Source organism: Eptesicus fuscus, chromosome 18 (genome assembly GCF_027574615.1).
Source record: "Eptesicus fuscus isolate TK198812 chromosome 18, DD_ASM_mEF_20220401, whole genome shotgun sequence".
NCBI lineage: Eukaryota > Metazoa > Chordata > Mammalia > Chiroptera > Vespertilionidae > Eptesicus > Eptesicus fuscus.
The window spans coordinates 13,286,657-13,304,589 of NC_072490.1; the positions used below are offsets into that span (position 1 = coordinate 13,286,657).

General features: G+C 48.3%; 1 protein-coding gene across 3 annotated transcripts in view; it reads left to right on the forward strand.

Moving 5' to 3' along the window:
* OSBPL10 (oxysterol binding protein like 10) overlaps positions 1 to 17,933 on the forward strand; it is a 266,667-nt gene that overhangs the window by 45,643 nt on the left and 203,091 nt on the right. Inside the window, exon 1 of one of the 3 annotated variants that reach the window (XM_028134978.2) lies at positions 11,867 to 12,264. The exons of 1 other annotated variant lie outside the window; for it this stretch is intronic. In XM_028134978.2, the coding sequence (XP_027990779.2) occupies positions 11,984 to 12,264 (281 nt within the window). In that variant the 5' untranslated portion in view covers positions 11,867 to 11,983. Of the gene's footprint in view, positions 1 to 11,866; positions 12,265 to 17,933 lie in introns of those variants that run through there. One more of the 3 variants, XM_054729777.1, reaches the window with a different exon arrangement.

Genomic DNA, 17,933 nt, shown 5'->3' on the forward strand with positions numbered 1-17,933 from the left:
GAGAGGCCAAGCGTCCCTGGGTCCGGGTGAGACCATGTGTCCCTGGATCCGGGTGAGGCCTCGTGCACCTAGGCCCGGGTGAGCCCAAGTGGCCCTGGGTCTGGGAGAGGCCAAGCATCCCTGGGTCCGGGTGAGACCATGTGTCCCAGGATCCGGGTGAGGCCTTGTGCACCTAGGCCCGGGTGAGCCCAAGTGGCCCTGGGTCTGGGAGAGGCCAAGCGTCCCTGGGTCCGGGTGAGACCATGTGTCCCTGGATCCGGGTGAGGCCTCGTGCACCTAGGCCCGGGTGAGCCCAAGTGGCCCTGGGTCTGGGAGAGGCCAAGCATCCCTGGGTCCGGGTGAGACCATGCGTCCCAGGATCCGGGTGAGGCCTCGTGCACCTAGGCCCGGGTGAGCCCAAGTGGCCCTGGGTCTGGGAGAGGCCAAGCGTCCCTGGGTCCGGGTGAGACCATGCGTCCCTGGATCCGGATGAGGCCTCGTGCACCTAGGCCCGGGTGAGCCCAAGAGGCCCTGGGTCTGGGAGAGGCCAAGCGTCCCTGGGTCCGGGTGAGACCATGTGTCCCTGGATCCGGATGAGGCCTCGTGCACCTAGGCCCGGGTGAGCCCAAGTGGCCCTGGGTCTGGGAGAGGCCAAGCGTCCCTGGGTCCGGGTGAGACCATGTGTCCCTGGATCCGGGTGAGGCCTCGTGCACCTAGGCCCGGGTGAGCCCAAGTGGCCCTGGGTCTGGGAGAGGCCAAGCGTCCCTGGGTCCGGGTGAGACCATGTGTCCCTGGATCCGGGTGAGGCCTCGTGCACCTAGGCCCGGGTGAGCCCAAGTGGCCCTGGGTCTGGGAGAGGCCAAGCGTCCCTGGGTCCGGGTGAGACCATGTGTCCCTGGATCCGGGTGAGGCCTCGTGCACCTAGGCCCGGGTGAGCCCAAGTGGCCCTGGGTCTGGGAGAGGCCAAGCGTCCCTGGGTCCGGGTGAGACCATGTGTCCCTGGATCCGGGTGAGGCCTCGTGCACCTAGGCCCGGGTGAGCCCAAGTGGCCCTGGGTCTGGGAGAGGCCAAGCATCCCTGGGTCCGGGTGAGACCATGTGTCCCAGGATCCGGGTGAGGCCTCGTGCACCTAGGCCCGGGTGAGCCCAAGTGGCCCTGGGTCTGGGAGAGGCCAAGCGTCCCTGGGTCCGGGTGAGACCATGCGTCCCTGGATCCGGATGAGGCCTCGTGCACCTAGGCCCGGGTGAGCCCAAGAGGCCCTGGGTCTGGGAGAGGCCAAGCGTCCCTGGGTCCGGGTGAGACCATGTGTCCCTGGATCCGGATGAGGCCTCGTGCACCTAGGCCCGGGTGAGCCCAAGTGGCCCTGGGTCTGGGAGTGGCCAAACGTTCCTGGGTCTGGGTGTGACCATGTGTCCCTGGATCCGAGTGAGGCCTCGTGAACCTAGGCCCGGGTGAGGCCACGTGCCCCTGGGTCTGGGAGAGGCCAAGCGTCCCTGGGTCCGGGTGAGACCATGCGTCCCTGGATCCGGATGAGGCCTCGTGCACCTAGGCCCGGGTGAGCCCAAGTGGCCCTGGGTCTGGGAGAGGCCAAGCCTCCCTGGGTCCGGGAGAGACCATGTGTCCCTGGATCCAGGTGAGGCCTTGTGCAACTAAGCCCGGGTGAGCCCAAGTGGCCCTGGGTCTGGGAGAGGCCAAGTGTCCTTGGGTACGGGTGAAGCCAGATCCTGGGTCCGGGTGAGGCCGTGCGCCCCTGGATCCATCCGGGTGAGGCTGGGTCCCAGGCCCGGGTGAGACCACGCGCCCCTGGGTCTGGGAGAGGCCAAGCGTCCCTGGGTACGGGTGAAGACAGATCCTGGGTCCGGGTGAGGCCATGCGCCCCTGGATCCATCCGGGTGAGGCTGGGTCCCAGGCCCGGGTGAGACCACGCGCCCCTTGGGTATGGGTGAGGCCACGTGCCCCTTAATCCGGGTGACGCCGTGCCTCTGGGTTCGGCCGAGACCAAACCAGAGGGAGTCGGACCTCCATTACCACCATTTGTCCACCATCCAGAGCTGAGGGGTCAGTGCTGACATGTACACATAAGGAACTACTGGACATTGAAATTGGGTCTCAAAAGAACTGTTGGTCCAGGGGGAAGCTCGCTACAGATTGATTCATTTGCCTGTCAGCATAACTATTATTGCTCGTCTCACATTCAGTTCTTATTAGTATATATCTAGTGACATATGATCTCGCTCATCTAGGGGAAATGATGAACAACATAGACTGAGGAACAAGAACAGAACCAGAAGCAAGGAGGCATCGATCGGACTATCGGGCCTCAGAGGGAGGATAGGGGAGGGTGGAAGGAGGGGGAGAGTTCAACCAAAGGACTTGTGTGCATGCATATGAGCCTATCCAACGGTTAAGTTCAACAGGGGATTGGGGCATGCGTGGGGAGAGGGGTGGGATGGGAATGGGGGGATGAGGACAAATATGTGACACCTTAATCAATAAAGAAATTAAAAAAAAAAAATGTTTCTTTGGACAGATGCTTTCCTTTATAGGAACATTAAATTGTTTTTCCCCCTTTTATGTGTCTGGACTCTTTTGCCTGTTTCAGTGATCTGCCAATCTGGTTATTTGGGGTTAGCTGCTGAGAAGTTAGAAGAACTGTTTTGGGGATTTGGAAGAACTACTTTGCATACTACGTAAAACTATAATTGGAATGGAACATTCTACCATGAGATGGTGATCCTAACTCTACCATCAGCTCACAGTGTGACGCTGTAGAAGTCTCCTCTTCTTTCTGGATTTCGTTTTCCCTGTCAGAAACGTGCCGAGGTTGGCTTCATCCTCTGTTTCCATTTTATCAGGCGATGAGGTGGGAGGGTGAGGAGTTAGAATGTCTAGGGTGGTTTTTAGTAGTGGCTCCGTACTGCACGCCTGTTCATTGCACTGTTTGCGTATCACTTCATCTTTGGACAGAGGCTTTCTTTGGGTTTTAAAAATCTGTGTTATCTATTTTATGGTCTTCCAGGAATCTCAACACTGTTGCAGAACAAATGAATATCTGGATGTTTTCTTCCTTTAGCAGTAGCATAGCTCGCATTTGTAGTACACTTTGAATTTATAAAGAATTTCACATTGCCCTAGATGGTTTGGCTCAGTGGATAGATCATTGGCCTGCGGATGGAAGGGTCCTGGGTTTGATTCCAGCCAAGGGCACATGCTTGGGTTGCAGGCTCGATCCCCAGTAGGGGGCGTGCAGGATGCAGCCAATCGATGATTCTCTCTCATCATTGATGTTTCTATTTCTCTATCCTTCTCTCTCCCTTTCTCTCTGAAAGCAATAAAAATATCTTAAAAAAAAAAAAAGAATTTCCCTTTTGGTGTCTCATTTAATCCTCAGATGCTCATTTAACTGTATACTGAAGGTGACGTACAGAAAAAACACCTGTACTCCTACCTGAAAGGTCTGAGTAATACCACCTCGGGAACCTAAACATTTGAGCAATAAGTAAGTAAATAAGCAGGCAAGCAAGTAGACATCTATCCACCCATCCATTAATCAATCCACTTGTCCGTCCGTCCACCCATCCATCCATCCATCCATCCATCCATCCATCCATCCATCCATCCGTGCAATCATCTGTGGAATCCATTCCCTAATACGAAGGTACACAAGGCAGTTGACCTCATATACCTTTTTAAAAAGTTTTTAAAATTTTTACATTTAATAAAATTCACTCCTCCTTCCCCTTTGAGGCTGGTGGCCAGTCTATGAATTTTGACAAGGGCGTGGAGTCCTTGTAACCATAACCACCAAGATACAGAAGTGGTCTCCACCACCCCAGTCCCCTCAAAAAATTCTCTCCAGCCACCTCTTTGTAGGCAAATCCTTGCTCCATCCTTAACTCTTGGCAACCACTGATCTGTTTCCTGCCCCTGTCATTTGCCTTTCCCAGAATGTCATATATGGAATCGTATGCCTTTGAGCTTGGCTTCTTTCACTTAGCATAATGCATTTGAGATTCACCTGTGCTGTTGTATAGCTCAACAGTTTGTTCCCTTTTATTGCCGAGTAGTTGTCCATTGCATGAATGTATCAGAGTTTTGTTTGGTTTTTCATTCATTCCCCAGTTGAGGGATATTTAGGTTGTCTCCTGGGTTTTGGTGATTATGAATGAAGCATCAATAAACATTCAATGCAGGTTGTTCATGTGAACATAGATTTTCATTACATTTGGATCAGTATCTAGAAGTGGGATAACTAGGTCCTGTGGAAGTTTATGTTTAACTTTAAAAGAAACTGCCAAAGAGTTTTCCAAAGTGGCTGTCCTATTTGATACTCAGCAGCAATGTATAAGAGTTCCAGTTACTCTGAGTCCTCACCTCTTGTGTGTTTTGTCATGCCGATAGCTATGTAGTGTTAAAAAAGAAGAAGAAGAAGAAGAAGGAGAAGGAGAAGGAGAAGGAGAAGGAGAAGGAGGAGGAGGCAGCAGCAATAGGCCTAAAATGGAATTACTTATGATAAGCCCCATGTCAGCCAACAAGACTTACTATCTAACCCAATCACAGTCTCAGCCTCCCCCAGGGATATGATTTTAACTGTGCAGTCTGGAATTTCCTGGTCAGCATTAGTGAGGTAATCCCCAAAGACCCCTTCCATACCCCAAAGGAGTCTCCTCCGAAGTCTGAAACTATCCACTCTTTGCTAGAAATTTCCCTTTCTGTCTACAAAAACCTTCCTTTTCCTGCAGCTTGGCGGAGCTCTCATCTGTTTATTTGCTAGATGGGATGCTGCCTGACTCATGAATTGTTGAATAAAGCCAGTACGTCTTTAATATTTACTCAGTTGAATTTTGTTTTTGTAACAGTAGTATTTCATTGTAGTTTTAATTTGCATTTGCCTAATGACTAATGGTGTCGAGCATCTCTTCACATGCTTATTTGCCATCACTATGACTTGTTTGGTGAAGTGATTGTTTACATCTTTTCCTATTTCAAAAGTAATGCTGTTTATTTTCTTATTTTTGCATTTTGAGAGTTCTTTACATATCCTGGAGACAAGCCCCGTGTCAGATTCACAAGTATATTTCCCCTACTATGTGGTGTGTCTTTTCATTCTTAATAGTATCTTCGCAGATAAAAAATTTCTAATTTTTTTATAAAATCTAATTTTTCAATGGATTGTGCTTTTGATGTATTATCTAAAACTGATTTCCTTGATCCAAAGTTCACAAAGATTTCTCCTATATTTTCTTTTGAAAGTTTAAGAGTTTTACCTTCTACATTTTGGTTTATGATTCAATCAATTTTTTTTTCATAAGGTGTGAGATATAGATCAAAGTTCTTTTTTTTGGGCAGGACCAGGTCCAGTTGTTCCACCATCATTTATTGAGAACATCATCCAGGAGGGCCCAGTGTAATTCCAAGGATCCTTATAAGAGCGACACAGGAGAGTCAGAATCAGGTAAGGAGGTGAAAGGAAGAAGCAGAGGTTGGAGTGAGGTTAAAATCTGCTTCGCCGGTTACAAACATAGTGGCTGGCAGCTGGCATGCCTTCATTCTTCCTGCATGGGCTTCTCCACTGGCTCTTTCATGCTTCAGATCTTCGGGATTTGAAAAGTTGGTCAACGAGAAGGCACCAAAGAGATATGACAAGGCAGGAGCCAAGGAAAGACAGGTTGCTTCTAGAAGCTGGAAAAGGCAAGGAACTGATTCTCCCCTCGATCCTTTAGAAAAATACCTCGATTTTGGCCTGAAAGGCCCGTTTTCAGACTTCTGACTGCCAGGACTGTAAGATAATAAATTTGATCTGTCTTTAAGCCACTAGGTTTGTGGTACTATTTTACAGCTGCTGTAGGAAACTGATACAGAGAGCTCCATGGAATTGCCTTCCTACATCTGTCAAAAATCAATTGGCTATTTCACATGGAACTATTTCTAGCCTCTCTATTCTGTTTCACGTTTCTATATGTCTATACTTCTGCCAATAACACACGGATATATATTTTTCAACCTGTCTCGAACTCTCTTATTTTCCCTGCTCCGTATCATCAGGACACGAAAAGTTGGCCAATGGCAGTGAGAAGGCACTAAAGAGATAAAAATAACAAAATGACAAGTTTCAAGGTAGCCTATCTGGATTAGTTATCTATTGCTGAGTAACAAATTGTTCCAAACTTTGAGGCTTAAAACAACACACTCATTATCTCACGGTTTCTGAGGAATCGTGTGCTTCTGACTCAGGGTCTCTCAGGAAGTTGAAGTCAAGCTGTTTGTCAGGGATGCAGCCATCTCCAGGTCTGACCAGGTAATGCCCTATGTGGCTGCCAGCTGGCCTCAGACAAATCTGCTGCCCAGGTTACTCACATAGGGGCCGGCAGCTGGCATGCCTTAATTCTTCCTACATGGGCTTTTCCATTGGCTGTTTGAGTGGCCCCAGGACAGAGCAGCTGGCTTCCCTAGAGTGGGTGATGAGAAAGAGGGCGAGCACTCGCAGCCAAGACCGAAAACATTGTCTTTTTATAACCTGGTCTTGGACATGACATTTCAACAATTCTCTCATATTTTGCTCATTAGAAGTCATTCACAAAGTCCACTCCACACTGAAGGGGAGAGAAATTAAGCTGCACCTCTTGAGGGGTGGCATATCACAAAATTTGATGACGTATCTTTGTGCGTTTTTAAAAAATATATTTTTAATGATTTCAGAGAGGAAGGGAGAGGGAGAGAGATAGAAACATCAATGATGAGAGAGAATTGTTTATCGGCTGCCTCCTGTACACCCCCCACTGGGGATCAAGCCCGAAATCCAGGCATGTGACCTCACCGGGAATTGAACCGTGACCTCCTGGTTCATAGGTCAACGCTCAACCACTGAGCTACGCTGGCTGGGCTGTTGACATATCTTTGAAACCACTACAGCCCACCCTCTGGTCAAAAATTATTTATAACCCTCCCACATGCAAAGTGCACCCATCCACTCCCCAAAGGCCCCCAAGAGTTTCATTCCATCACGGCGCCAGCTTCAAGTCCAGAATCTTGCCATCCAAGTCTGGTCCAGGAGAGAAGAGGCTCGTAGGGTGCAGGTCCTTAAGATCAGCTCCTGGTGACCTGGGAAATTGAGGGAACAGCTTTTCTGCCCCCTGCCCCCTCAGCACACAAAGTGAGTCACACAGGATAACTGCTCCAGACATGCCGGTTCAGAAAGGGGGAAAACAGGAAGCTGGGGTCAGTGGTCCATGGTCGTTCTGAAACCCAGTCGGGCAAACTGCAGTCCAGTTGCAAGTTCCTTGATTAGGTCTCCAACGGCCGGGAATCATTCTCTGTGGTTCCGGACTCCCCGCCCTGAGCCCTGGGTCTGCCCTCTCCACGAACCTTCCCTTTTCACAAAAGGTAATGTGTGTTGGCTCCATTTTTCTACCCCAAGTTCATAAAGATTTCTCCTATGTTTTCTTTTAAAAGTCTAATGGCTTTACATTTCACATTTTAGTTTTTGGTCCCTTTTGAGGTAATTTTTGTGTAAAATGTAAGCTGTAGGTCTTAAATGAATTTTAAAAATGAAAAAGATTTGCATGTAACTATCCAATTGTTCCAGCACTATTTGTTCATTTTCAGAAACTGTTTATTTTCCATCAACGTCATTTCCATTTTCTGTTTAAGAGCCTGTGGAAGCACAGCTTAAGTGGTTTCCTGCGGCAAAGGATTGGAGGACATCAAGGTCTCCGAACATTGTCAGAATTTCTTTTTTTGTTGTTGTTAATTCTCACCCGAGGGTATTTTTCCGTTTATTTTTAGAGATTGTAGAAGGGAAGGGGAGAGACATACCGAGAAGGCATCAATGTGAAACAGACACATCGATTGGTTGCCTCCCGCACTCGCCCCGACTAGGGCCAGGAATCAGGCGGGCAGCCGAGGTACGTGTCCTTGACTGGAATCAAACCTGGGACCCTTCCGTCCTCGGGCTCTAGCCACTGAGCAGAACTGGCTAGGGTGAAATTTTGTGTTGTGTAAGCCATCCAGTCTGTGGTTTTTCTGTTAACAGCAGCCCTAACAGATGAAGACAAGTCTTTTGCTTAGTTCTTGATTTTCCAGGAAGATGCAAATCCCCCCATTCTCTTAGATTGTGTTGGGTAGAAATATGACAAGATAAGGGGTAAGCTCGGGCTGTCAGAGTTTCTCTTTCCACCTACCTCTTGCTCCTGACCTACTTCCTCGGCCGTTTCTGATCCCACACAGATGGCTTATTCGTGATCCATTCTGGCTTATATGGTCTGAATATTTGTGTCCCCCCTCCTAACCCCCCCCAAATCCATATGTGGAGATCCTAATGCCCAATGTGATGGAGTCAGGAGGTAGGGCCTTTGGTAAGTGCTTAGGTCATGAAGGTGGAGCCCTTATGAAGGGGATCAGTATTCTTTTCTTTTTTAAGTTTATTTTTTATTGTTGACAGTATTACAGATGTCCCCTACAGATGGCCAACAGACATATGAAAAAATGGTCAATGTCACTAATAATGAGAGATATGCACATTAAAACTACAATGTGGTCTCACCTCATACCTGCCAGAATGGCTACTATCAATAAATCAACAAACGACAAATGCTGACAAAGATGTGGAGAAAAGGAAACCCCAGTGCACTGCTGGTGGGAATGCAGACTGGTGCAGCCACTGTGGAAAACAGTATGGAGTTCCCTTAAAAAATGAAAAGTAGAAATGTCATTTGACCCAGAGATCCCACTTTTGTGAATATAACCTAAGAAGCCTGAAACACCAACCAGAAAGAATATATGCACCCCTATATCCAGAGCAGCGTTATTTACAATAGCTAAGATCTGGAAACAGCCCAAGTGCCCATCAGTAGATGAGTGGATAAAAAAAGCTGTGGCACATCTACACAATGGGAATACTCTGCAGCTATATAAAAGAAGGATCTCTTACCCTTTGCAACAGCATGAATGGACCTGGAGACCATTGTGCTAAGTGAAATAAGCCAGTCAGAGAAAGACAAGTATCACATGATCTCAGTCATATGTGGAATCTAATGAACAACATAAACTGACAAACACATTAGATCCAGAGGCATGCATGGATGCATGGAACAGACGGACAGATCTCAGACGGGAAGAGATTAACCAAAGAACTTATATGCATATCCCATGGACCCGGACAACAGTGTGTGTGTGTGTATGGGAAATAAGGGACCTGTGCTCTTATAAAAAGAGTCCCCACAGAGTTCCCTAGCCCCTTCTGCCATGTGAGGAGACAGTGAGAAGTCTGGGACCCCGAAGAGGGCTCTCACCAGGACCTGACCAAGCTGGCATCCTGATCTCCGACTTCCAGCCTCCAGAACGGTGAGTAATGCATTTCTGTTGTTCATCAGCTACCCAGTATTTGTTATAGCAGCCTGAACAGACTGAGATGCTGGACTTGAGAACTCCTTTCAGCTGAGCTCCTCCCCCCTTCGCCTGGACTGTCTCAAGGGTTTCAATATTTTGTTTAGTCCAAAGTGAGAATTTGCTGTGTTAGCTCATCCAGCCACAGGTTGGCTGGGTGGGATGGAGTAATGGTGGTAGAGGTTAGATGATAGGAAATAAGATGATGTCACTGCCTTTTTAGCAGGAGAGTGGCAGTCTCCCATCACAAGGCGTGCTGTTTGGGCACACTGTAAGTGACAGTTATAGTTCCCCTCCTCAGTCTTCATGTCAGTGAAGGACTTCATGAGCGCGCACATGCTGACTAGTGTAGAAGTTGGTTTTAGACAAAGCTATTCTGTGGTATAAAATGATTCCTAAAATCCATGTGGCTTCCAGCAAACATTCTGCACATGTGACATGGCTCACGCTGATTGGCTTTGGCTCTGCTGTATTCCACGTGTCTTCTCACCCCAGGACACAAATGACCTGGGACATGCTGCTCACCTCGCAGAAGGAAAAGAGGAGGATGCTGGGACCACAGGATGGCTCTTAAAGCTTATGTTTGGAAGTGGCCAATACTACCTCTGTTCACATTCCACTGGCCAAAGCAATTCCATGACCAAACCCGAGGTCAGTGTGGAGGGAGATACTTCTCCCATAGGAAGAGGTGGTACATTTTTTTTTTTTTTAGAATATGTTTTTATTAATTTTAGGGAGAGAGGAAGGGAGAGGGAGAGAGAGAAACACTGACTGAGAGAGAAACAGTGATCGGGTTGCCTCCCGTATGTACCCCAGCTGGGGATAGAACCTGGAACCCGAAACCTGGGTATGTGCCCTGACCAGAATTGAACCAGAGACCTATGGATGATGCTCAACCAACCTAGCCACACTGGCCAGGGCAGAGGCAGAAAATATTTCGAGCAAATAAACATCCTCACGTAATTCATCACCGCCAGTAGTATCAGGGGTCTCATTTTGCAGGTAAGAAAACGAAGGTCTACGATTTGAACTCAGCTCTGCCCAGCTCCAAAGTTGGTCCTTTCTACCATGCAATCTTTTGGGGTAAACTTTTCTTTTCTATAGTGTGTAGGCATCTAGAATTGTAATTTATTCAGGGGCACAGCCACTTCTCCTCAGCCCCAGAAGTTTCTCCACAAACATTTCTGGAGCAAAGCCATCTTTGAAAGTTTCCTGGAAGGACTTGAAGCTAGAAAGGGATCAGGCTTGGGGAATTGTCCCCAGGAGAGCTGACTCTATTCCCTGTCGTAATTTTTTTAAACTGTTGAATTATTTATATTACTTTATGGGTTTGTAGAGCCTTTGAACAGCACTCAATCTATCACCCTTTGTTTTTGTTATCTTGTGTGTGTGGTGTGTCTGAACTCCTCAAAGTTATTTTCTAGGTAATTTTAGAAACTTCCAGATTGCACTGGATATTTATACTCACAAAAATTATTAGTGAGGTGGGGGGGGGGGGGGGAAGAGAGTGCAACCCACCTACTTTTGCCAAAGAGCAACAATTTTAAATTGAGAAACTTAGTTGCAGTGGGGGTGGGGCAGAAATTACAGCCAACACAGAATGCTTCGCTGTGTAAACATTTGTTGATTTCAGGGCAGTCTTACCCGTTGTAAAGTCTCTGGCTCCCAGCTGCTTGGTATTGTATAACGCGTGTAGGTGCTGATGTACCAGGCTTACGTGTGGCCATCAGGGTGGGTATTAGGGTGTGCAAATAAGGTGGCTAGGCCATTCAATTTAGGGGGGCATTTGCAGGAACCTGAGTTTTCTCGCCTTACTCCATTTAGCTCCACCGCGTGAAAATGCCCCAGGATGGCTTACCTGTGAGGATCACCCACCCCTCCCCTCCCACGCTCCTCCTCCCTCCCCTACTGGACACGCCGGAGATCCTGGAGGACCTTCGGCCCTGTTGTTCTGCTCCACCTGCGATGCTCATTTCTAGGTTACTGTGTACCTGTGTCTGGCCCAGGTTTAGCGCGGAAGACGGGAGAGTGAGTCTGGATTAGGCCCGGCAGGTCCATATCCGGGTGGACAGGGTGGGTGGGGCCGCCACTCCCTCCAGGTCCCGAGGTGGGTTGGGGGTGGGGGAGTGACGCGCAGAGATTCCCGTTCACCCCTGTGGATCCGGGAGGGGGCGACAGAAGGAGCGCCAGGGGTGACGGGGCGTGCCTGCCCCCGAGGATCGGCGCCCGGGAGTGCCCCCAGCCCCTGGGCCTGAGCGACCCCCAGGACTCCAAGGAAGAGCAGGAGGAACCCGGGGAGGGCTCGCCTGACCGGCCGCCCGCTCCGAACTGGCCCGGGAAACTAGTGCGAAGGGAGGGGCCGGGGCCGGGGCCGTGGCGGGAGGAGGGGCGGCCACAGCTGCATCCAGCCCCGTTGGCTTCCTTCCCAGTTCTCCTTCGCCGCCTCCTTCCCTTCCTCCTGTATGAGTCAGGCATTTCCCCGGGATTCGGAGCAGCCACGCGCGGCCCGGGCGCCCGGAGCTGTAGCAGCGGCCGCCGCCGCCGTTACCGCGTCAGGAGCCCCAGCGCCGGGGCCGCCACCGCGGCGGGCGGGCACTCGGGTTCCGGGCGCGCACGGGCCATGGAGAGGGCGGCCCAGGGCGCGGACGGCGGCGCGGGCAGCAACAGCAGCAGCCGCAGCAGCAGCCGCGCCACCTCGGCGGGCTCCTCGCCCTCCTGCTCCCTGGCGGGCCGGGGGATCTCGGGCCGGTCGGCGGTAGCCGGGTTCGGCGGCGGGGGCAGCCGCAGCAGCCCGGGCTCGGTGGCTGCTAGCCCGTCCGGGGGAGACGGCCGCCGGAGGGAGCCGGCGCTCGAGGGCGTGCTCAGCAAGTACACCAACCTCCTCCAGGGCTGGCAGAACAGGTACCGTGCCCGCCGCCCGCGCCCCTCCCCGCGCGCCGCTGTGTGTGTGTGTGTGTGTGTGTAAGTGTGTGCGTGCGCGATCGTGCCACCAGCGAGCGGGGTGCTGTCTCCACGCGGGTGCTCTCCCTGCATCGCTGCTCCTTTCCAGGTGGGGTGCCCAGGCTGGGCGCGCCGTGACCCCACCCCAGGGCTGTACCGCGGCGGCGGGGAGGGAGGCGGGAGCCTGGGTTTTCTTGGGTGCTGGCACCTGCAGGGACTGGAGCGGCGGGCGGGGCGGAGCGCGCGGGTCCCGGGCCCTGCCCGCTAGCGGTTTCCTGCGCTCCTGGAGAAGGGCCGAGAAAAGAAGGCAGAGGGGACGTGCTTTATGCCCGAATGAAAAGCATTAGTGCATCTGGTCCGATCACAGCAATTCTCTCCGTAACTTAGTTCATCTAAAACTTCAGTGTTTAAAAACACCACCACCACCACCACCAAAAACCTGCTGCTAATCCTCAGTGCCTTCCAGCGCGTCCTGCCCTCTGCCCAGTTGGCGGTGGCTTGGGACCTCCAATCTCTGCAACGCAAGTTTAGTTTTTTTTTTTTTTAAAAAGTAAACCTCTCCCCTTTCGGAATGGGCAGTTTGCTATTTTAATTAATTAATTAATTAATTAATTAATTAATTAATAATATTCCCCATTAGGTTCATTTGGAAGTTCCCTGCTGACTACCCTCAGGGTTGGGAAGGCTACTATGGACACGTGTCCGATTGGGGAAGTGGAGGGAAGGGGCTCCCAGCACACTTGAGGTGTTGAGACTTGAAAGGAGCAGATGGGACACCGCTCTTTACATTGTTTCACAAAACAGGCCAGAGGCAAATACAGGTGGCCTTGCCAAGAGAAGGGGGCTTTTTGGAGAGGTGGTTGATGAGATCTTTCGTCCTGCCTTTAACAGCCCTTGGATCTTAGGACTTGGGGCCCTCAGGGATGCTTGTGAAATTGGAACCACACCCTGGGAGCTCTAGCTCTTTGCCTGTTAGATTAGATTGCTTGGCCAACTCCGCCCTGGCCATGGTGTGTAAACGTTAAGATTGCTTCCAGCTGAAATTTATCAGGCAGTCATTTACATGCAGTGCAACTAGGAGGAAGGTGACCCCTTAAGTTTGGAAACTGAGTTGTTTCCATATCGATGCTACAGACCGAGAACTTTCCCCCGTCACCGGGTGTCCCTGGAGATCTGCTATGTTGTGGAAGCTGCACTTTAACTTTTAATTCTTTTTCTGTCACAAAATAGCGCCAGTAACTGCCCTTGCCGCTCCCTTTCCCCTTTCAATTCTTGAAAGTTAGTAAAGAATAGGTAGAGTGTGTAGGACCAGAGCATCACGTTTCATGCTTTTTTTTTTTTTTTTTCTCAAGTAGCTTATGAAGCCAACAGAACTTTTACCCTGGATTGCAGTTATTTTACTTGGGGACTATATTTTACCTGCAATGTATACTAAACGATTTATTTTTTGGATTGGATTTAGGATGAGTTGGAGTAGCTCATGCTTTTGTATAATTTAAAATCCACTGGGGTATTTAGATAGAGGCAAGGTTGAGAAGGGGTAAAATTAACAATAATAATAATAATAATAATAATAATAATAATAATTCCTACATGAATGCAGGCTGTGTAGGTGAAATATACTGTGTACACTACTGAGGTCTCATCTTGAGTTTGTTTTATAGCTACCTGCCAGTGTTCATTATTCTAACCACAATAGACTCACTGTTTTCTAGTCTACCACAGACTCCAAAAGCATTGTCTCTTTATAATGGTTAGTGTCTTGCTGTTGGGGGTTATGTTTCCCACATCCGAACAGTGGCTGAGGGTCCATTAGTGATACGGAGGAGATGTATGATGGCTCTGTGATTGCACACTTTGGCCTTCTCAAGGGGTCTTACAAAGGCAGAGCTGGATCTGTGAAAAGGAAAAGAGAGGAGGGTAGAGAGAAAACCTAGAAAATATATTTTTCTGTTCACGAATTTATTTGTTTAGAGACTATTTTATTGAGGATCTACTTTGTGCCAGGCACTGTTCTAGGAGCTGGAGTACTCCAGTGAACAAAACACATGGGCATCTTCTCAGGAGGTAGTGGAGGAGACGCGGAATCAAAAGGTAGAAGGAGCCGAAACCGGTTTGGCTCAGTGGATAAGAGCATCAGCCTGCGGACTGAAGGGTCCCAGGTTTGATTCCGGTCAAGGGCACGTACCTTGGTTGCGGGCACATCCCCAGTGGGGGGTGTGCAGGAGGCAGCTGATGGATGTTTCTCTCTCATCAATGTTTCTAACTCTCTATCCCTCTCCCTTCCTCTCTGTAAAAAATCAATAAAATATATTTTAAAAAAAATTAAAAAAAAAAAAAAGGTAGAAGGAGCCCACTCTTTCCTAGTCCAGGGGAATGCCTTGGTGCAAATACGTGGGCTAACTAATTTGAGTTACCTGCACTTTTGGGCCTCATGGAATCTTCCTTTGATAGTTCTTTTCAAATTGCCTGCAGTTCCTGACAATCTCTAGCCACCAAGTTCTTGGCGAGTCTTCCATGCTTTGATAATACCCTTCACACCAGTCACCCACCAGCAGTTTGTACTCTGATGTCCTCTCCCATGTCCTCAAGTTGCTGTAAAGCTTACATGTTAACATTCAGTTTCATATTCTGCCTTAATTTACTTGTAGCACTCTCAGCCCCATCACCATGCCCTCAGGAAGGCAGTTTGAGCCAGAACTTAAAATAAATGACATAGAGAGAGGTCACAGGAGAGAAAATGTCATATTGTTGTACACACTCAACACAGGAGAGTGCGCCCAGGACACGTGCTGCACACTCATTGGCTGAGAGAGTGTGAAATAACCAGAGCACAGGGAAAATGCACATGTAGGAGTTTCTATAATTTATCATTATAGTGATTTAAAGTAAACACTTCAGAGATAATAGCATAGTACAGACTATAGTGTGGTGTTCAAGAGTGCATCTAAACAACTGAACAGAAAATTTCAGAAAGTAACAGGTGCTATGAAGTTTTAAAAAAGATTTAAAAATGATGATGAAATAAAGGCAAGTACTCGTGGGAATAATTTAGTGTCTTCCCTGAAATTCACATTATCTGTTCGGCCATCTTTTGGTTTTTATACAGAGAGAAGCAGAGGAGAGTGAGCCGCAAGAGCTGGAGGTTCAACAGGCCAGTGCCAGATCGCATAGCACCTTGTAGGTGGGGGAAGAATTTAACACTGTGTTTCAGAAGAATTTTAGCAAGGAAGTGACGTGGTCTCGATTCATGCTTTAAAAAGTTCTCTCTGGCTACTTCTGTGTGGAGATGAGATTTTCAAGGAGCCAGACTGGGAAACAGAGATCAGTTAGGAGCTCATCATGGTGGTCCAGGCAATAGATGCTGGGGATTAAAGTGGGGGGGGGGCAGGGAAATGGAGAAAAGGGACCGATTTGGAGTGGGGAGGCTAGAAATTGCTGATGGATTGGATGAGGAGGTGAGAGAAAGAGAGGGGTCACGGAGAGCTCTTGAGTTTGTAGGCCTGAGAGGCTGGGCGGTTGACGTGTCCATTTTGGAGATGCAGGTCGCAGTGGAGGAGCATGCTTGTGGATAGGATGGGGGACAGTCAAGAGGTCCATGCGGGTTGTGTTCAGTTTGAGATGTCTGTGCCTAGTAAGAAATGGGCTACATGAACTCTCATTTGCCGTAAGGCTAATTTTAGTCTCAAATCAAACTGGAACTCCTTTGGGTTTGTTTATAATGTCAAGCGTTTGAAGAAATAATTTCTAATTGGATCTAGGAAGTGGTATTTAAATTTGAGGGTCTTCACTGCCATTCCGTTCTTGTTATTTGCAGAAAAGAAGACACTGCAAATATGGAACCAGCCTCCAGTTCTTTTCTTGGTGATTGGTGTGGTTGTAAGAACGCAGTAAAATACTGAAAGGCAAATCTTGGATAGGATGAGGAAGACTAGTGTTGGTAAAAGAAAACCTCGGGCCACCAGTGGACTTTTCTATGGAAAGTCAGAGCAGTGTGGGCTCCAAGTCAAATCCCGACACCAACATTTAGCACGTTTAGCACATGTGTCACCTTGGGCCAATTCCTTAATTGCTCTGAGCTTCTGTGTTTTTTTTTTTTTTTCCATCTGTTGAAATGATGTTACCCTTGCCCTTCTCATTAGTTCAATGTGAGGATGAAATGAAGATACTGGTGTATCAGGGGCTGAGAATAGTGCATAGCAGCATCCGGAGAAGTGGTAGCTATTATTGGATCTTCAAATTGCCCCTTCTTAAATGGACCTTTCTGGTCCATAACATTCTTGGTTCATTTTTCTGAACGCTGTGATTACCCTGGGACTCATTAATGTAATTACTGCAGAATTCTTTGGGGAGGAGATGATGACCTGTTTTGAAGGGATACCTTTAAAACTTGGACCCAAACATTTACACCTCTATGGGAAGTGACTTACACCCCCCTCCTCCATCACACTGAACTCTCACCTGCATGCTCAGTATTTCACTCTTTTGTCCTTCGGCACTAGAAGGAAGCTTTCAGAGGACAGGATAATTTTGTCTGTCTTGTTCACTGCTCTACCCCCAATGTCTAGAATAAGGGCCCAGTAAATATCATTGAAGGAGTAAGAAAACGAATCAATGACTGAAGAAATCAGACCAGGATTTAGTTCCGTTTTGCCAGTGTTAGCTATTGTTATAAATCTTCGTTCTCTACCTGCTCATAGCCTTGTCCTTAATATGCTTATCATTTGCCCTGCTCTCTGCAACCATCAGTCTTTGTCTTCTGGGTCGGAAAGTTTGCTTTTCTTGTGACATACCCTCCCTGACTTAAGGGCCCGCCACAAACCACCCAGTGTGGGTTTTTAGTGACCAAATAGCCAGGGCTTACATGCAACTTGATCTGCGTTAACCACATGCTTTGAGGGTGCAGTGTTTAGCCCCTAGACATGATTTCCCATGGTTTTGGTACCACTTGACCCATTGAAGAGTCATCGGGGGCATACACTAACTTTTAAAACCCCACTGAATTAAAATGAATACTTTTTGAGCATTCCAATAATTTTTAGAGGCAATTGGTGATACCAGGGTTGCAAATCACTGCTCTGGATTTTATGTTCTTGCCTATGTGTACTTGAGAAATATTCATATATTTTGCTTTCTAGGTTGCTGGATTGTTCTGAGTCTGCACAATCAAACCCTTTAGGGACACACAACTTATTTTTAATTTTTTCAATTACAGTTTATATTTAATATTATTTTGTATTAGTTTCAGGTGTGTAGATATCTTCATGATAATAATATTAAAGGGGTGGTTGACTAGGCTATAAAACAGCATATAAAAGGATTTATTCACTTCTGGTTGGATATATTTATTGAGCTCCTGCCCGTGGCAGCCATTTCCTGTGGGATCCACTCTCCTCCCCCGCCCCTTTTAAAAATGTATGTGTATTTGAGGAGACTTATGCCAAATGGTTACCATGGCTTTACTTGGCTGGTGGGATTGTGGGTGATTTATATTTTCTTTTTTTTTCTATTATTAACACCCCCCCCCAGGTGAATTTGCATCCATTTTGAAGTTTGAAAACATTTTTGAGAAAAAGAAAAGCTGCTCATACCTTTTCACATAACCTCTGAACAACTGAATTTTTGAGGGT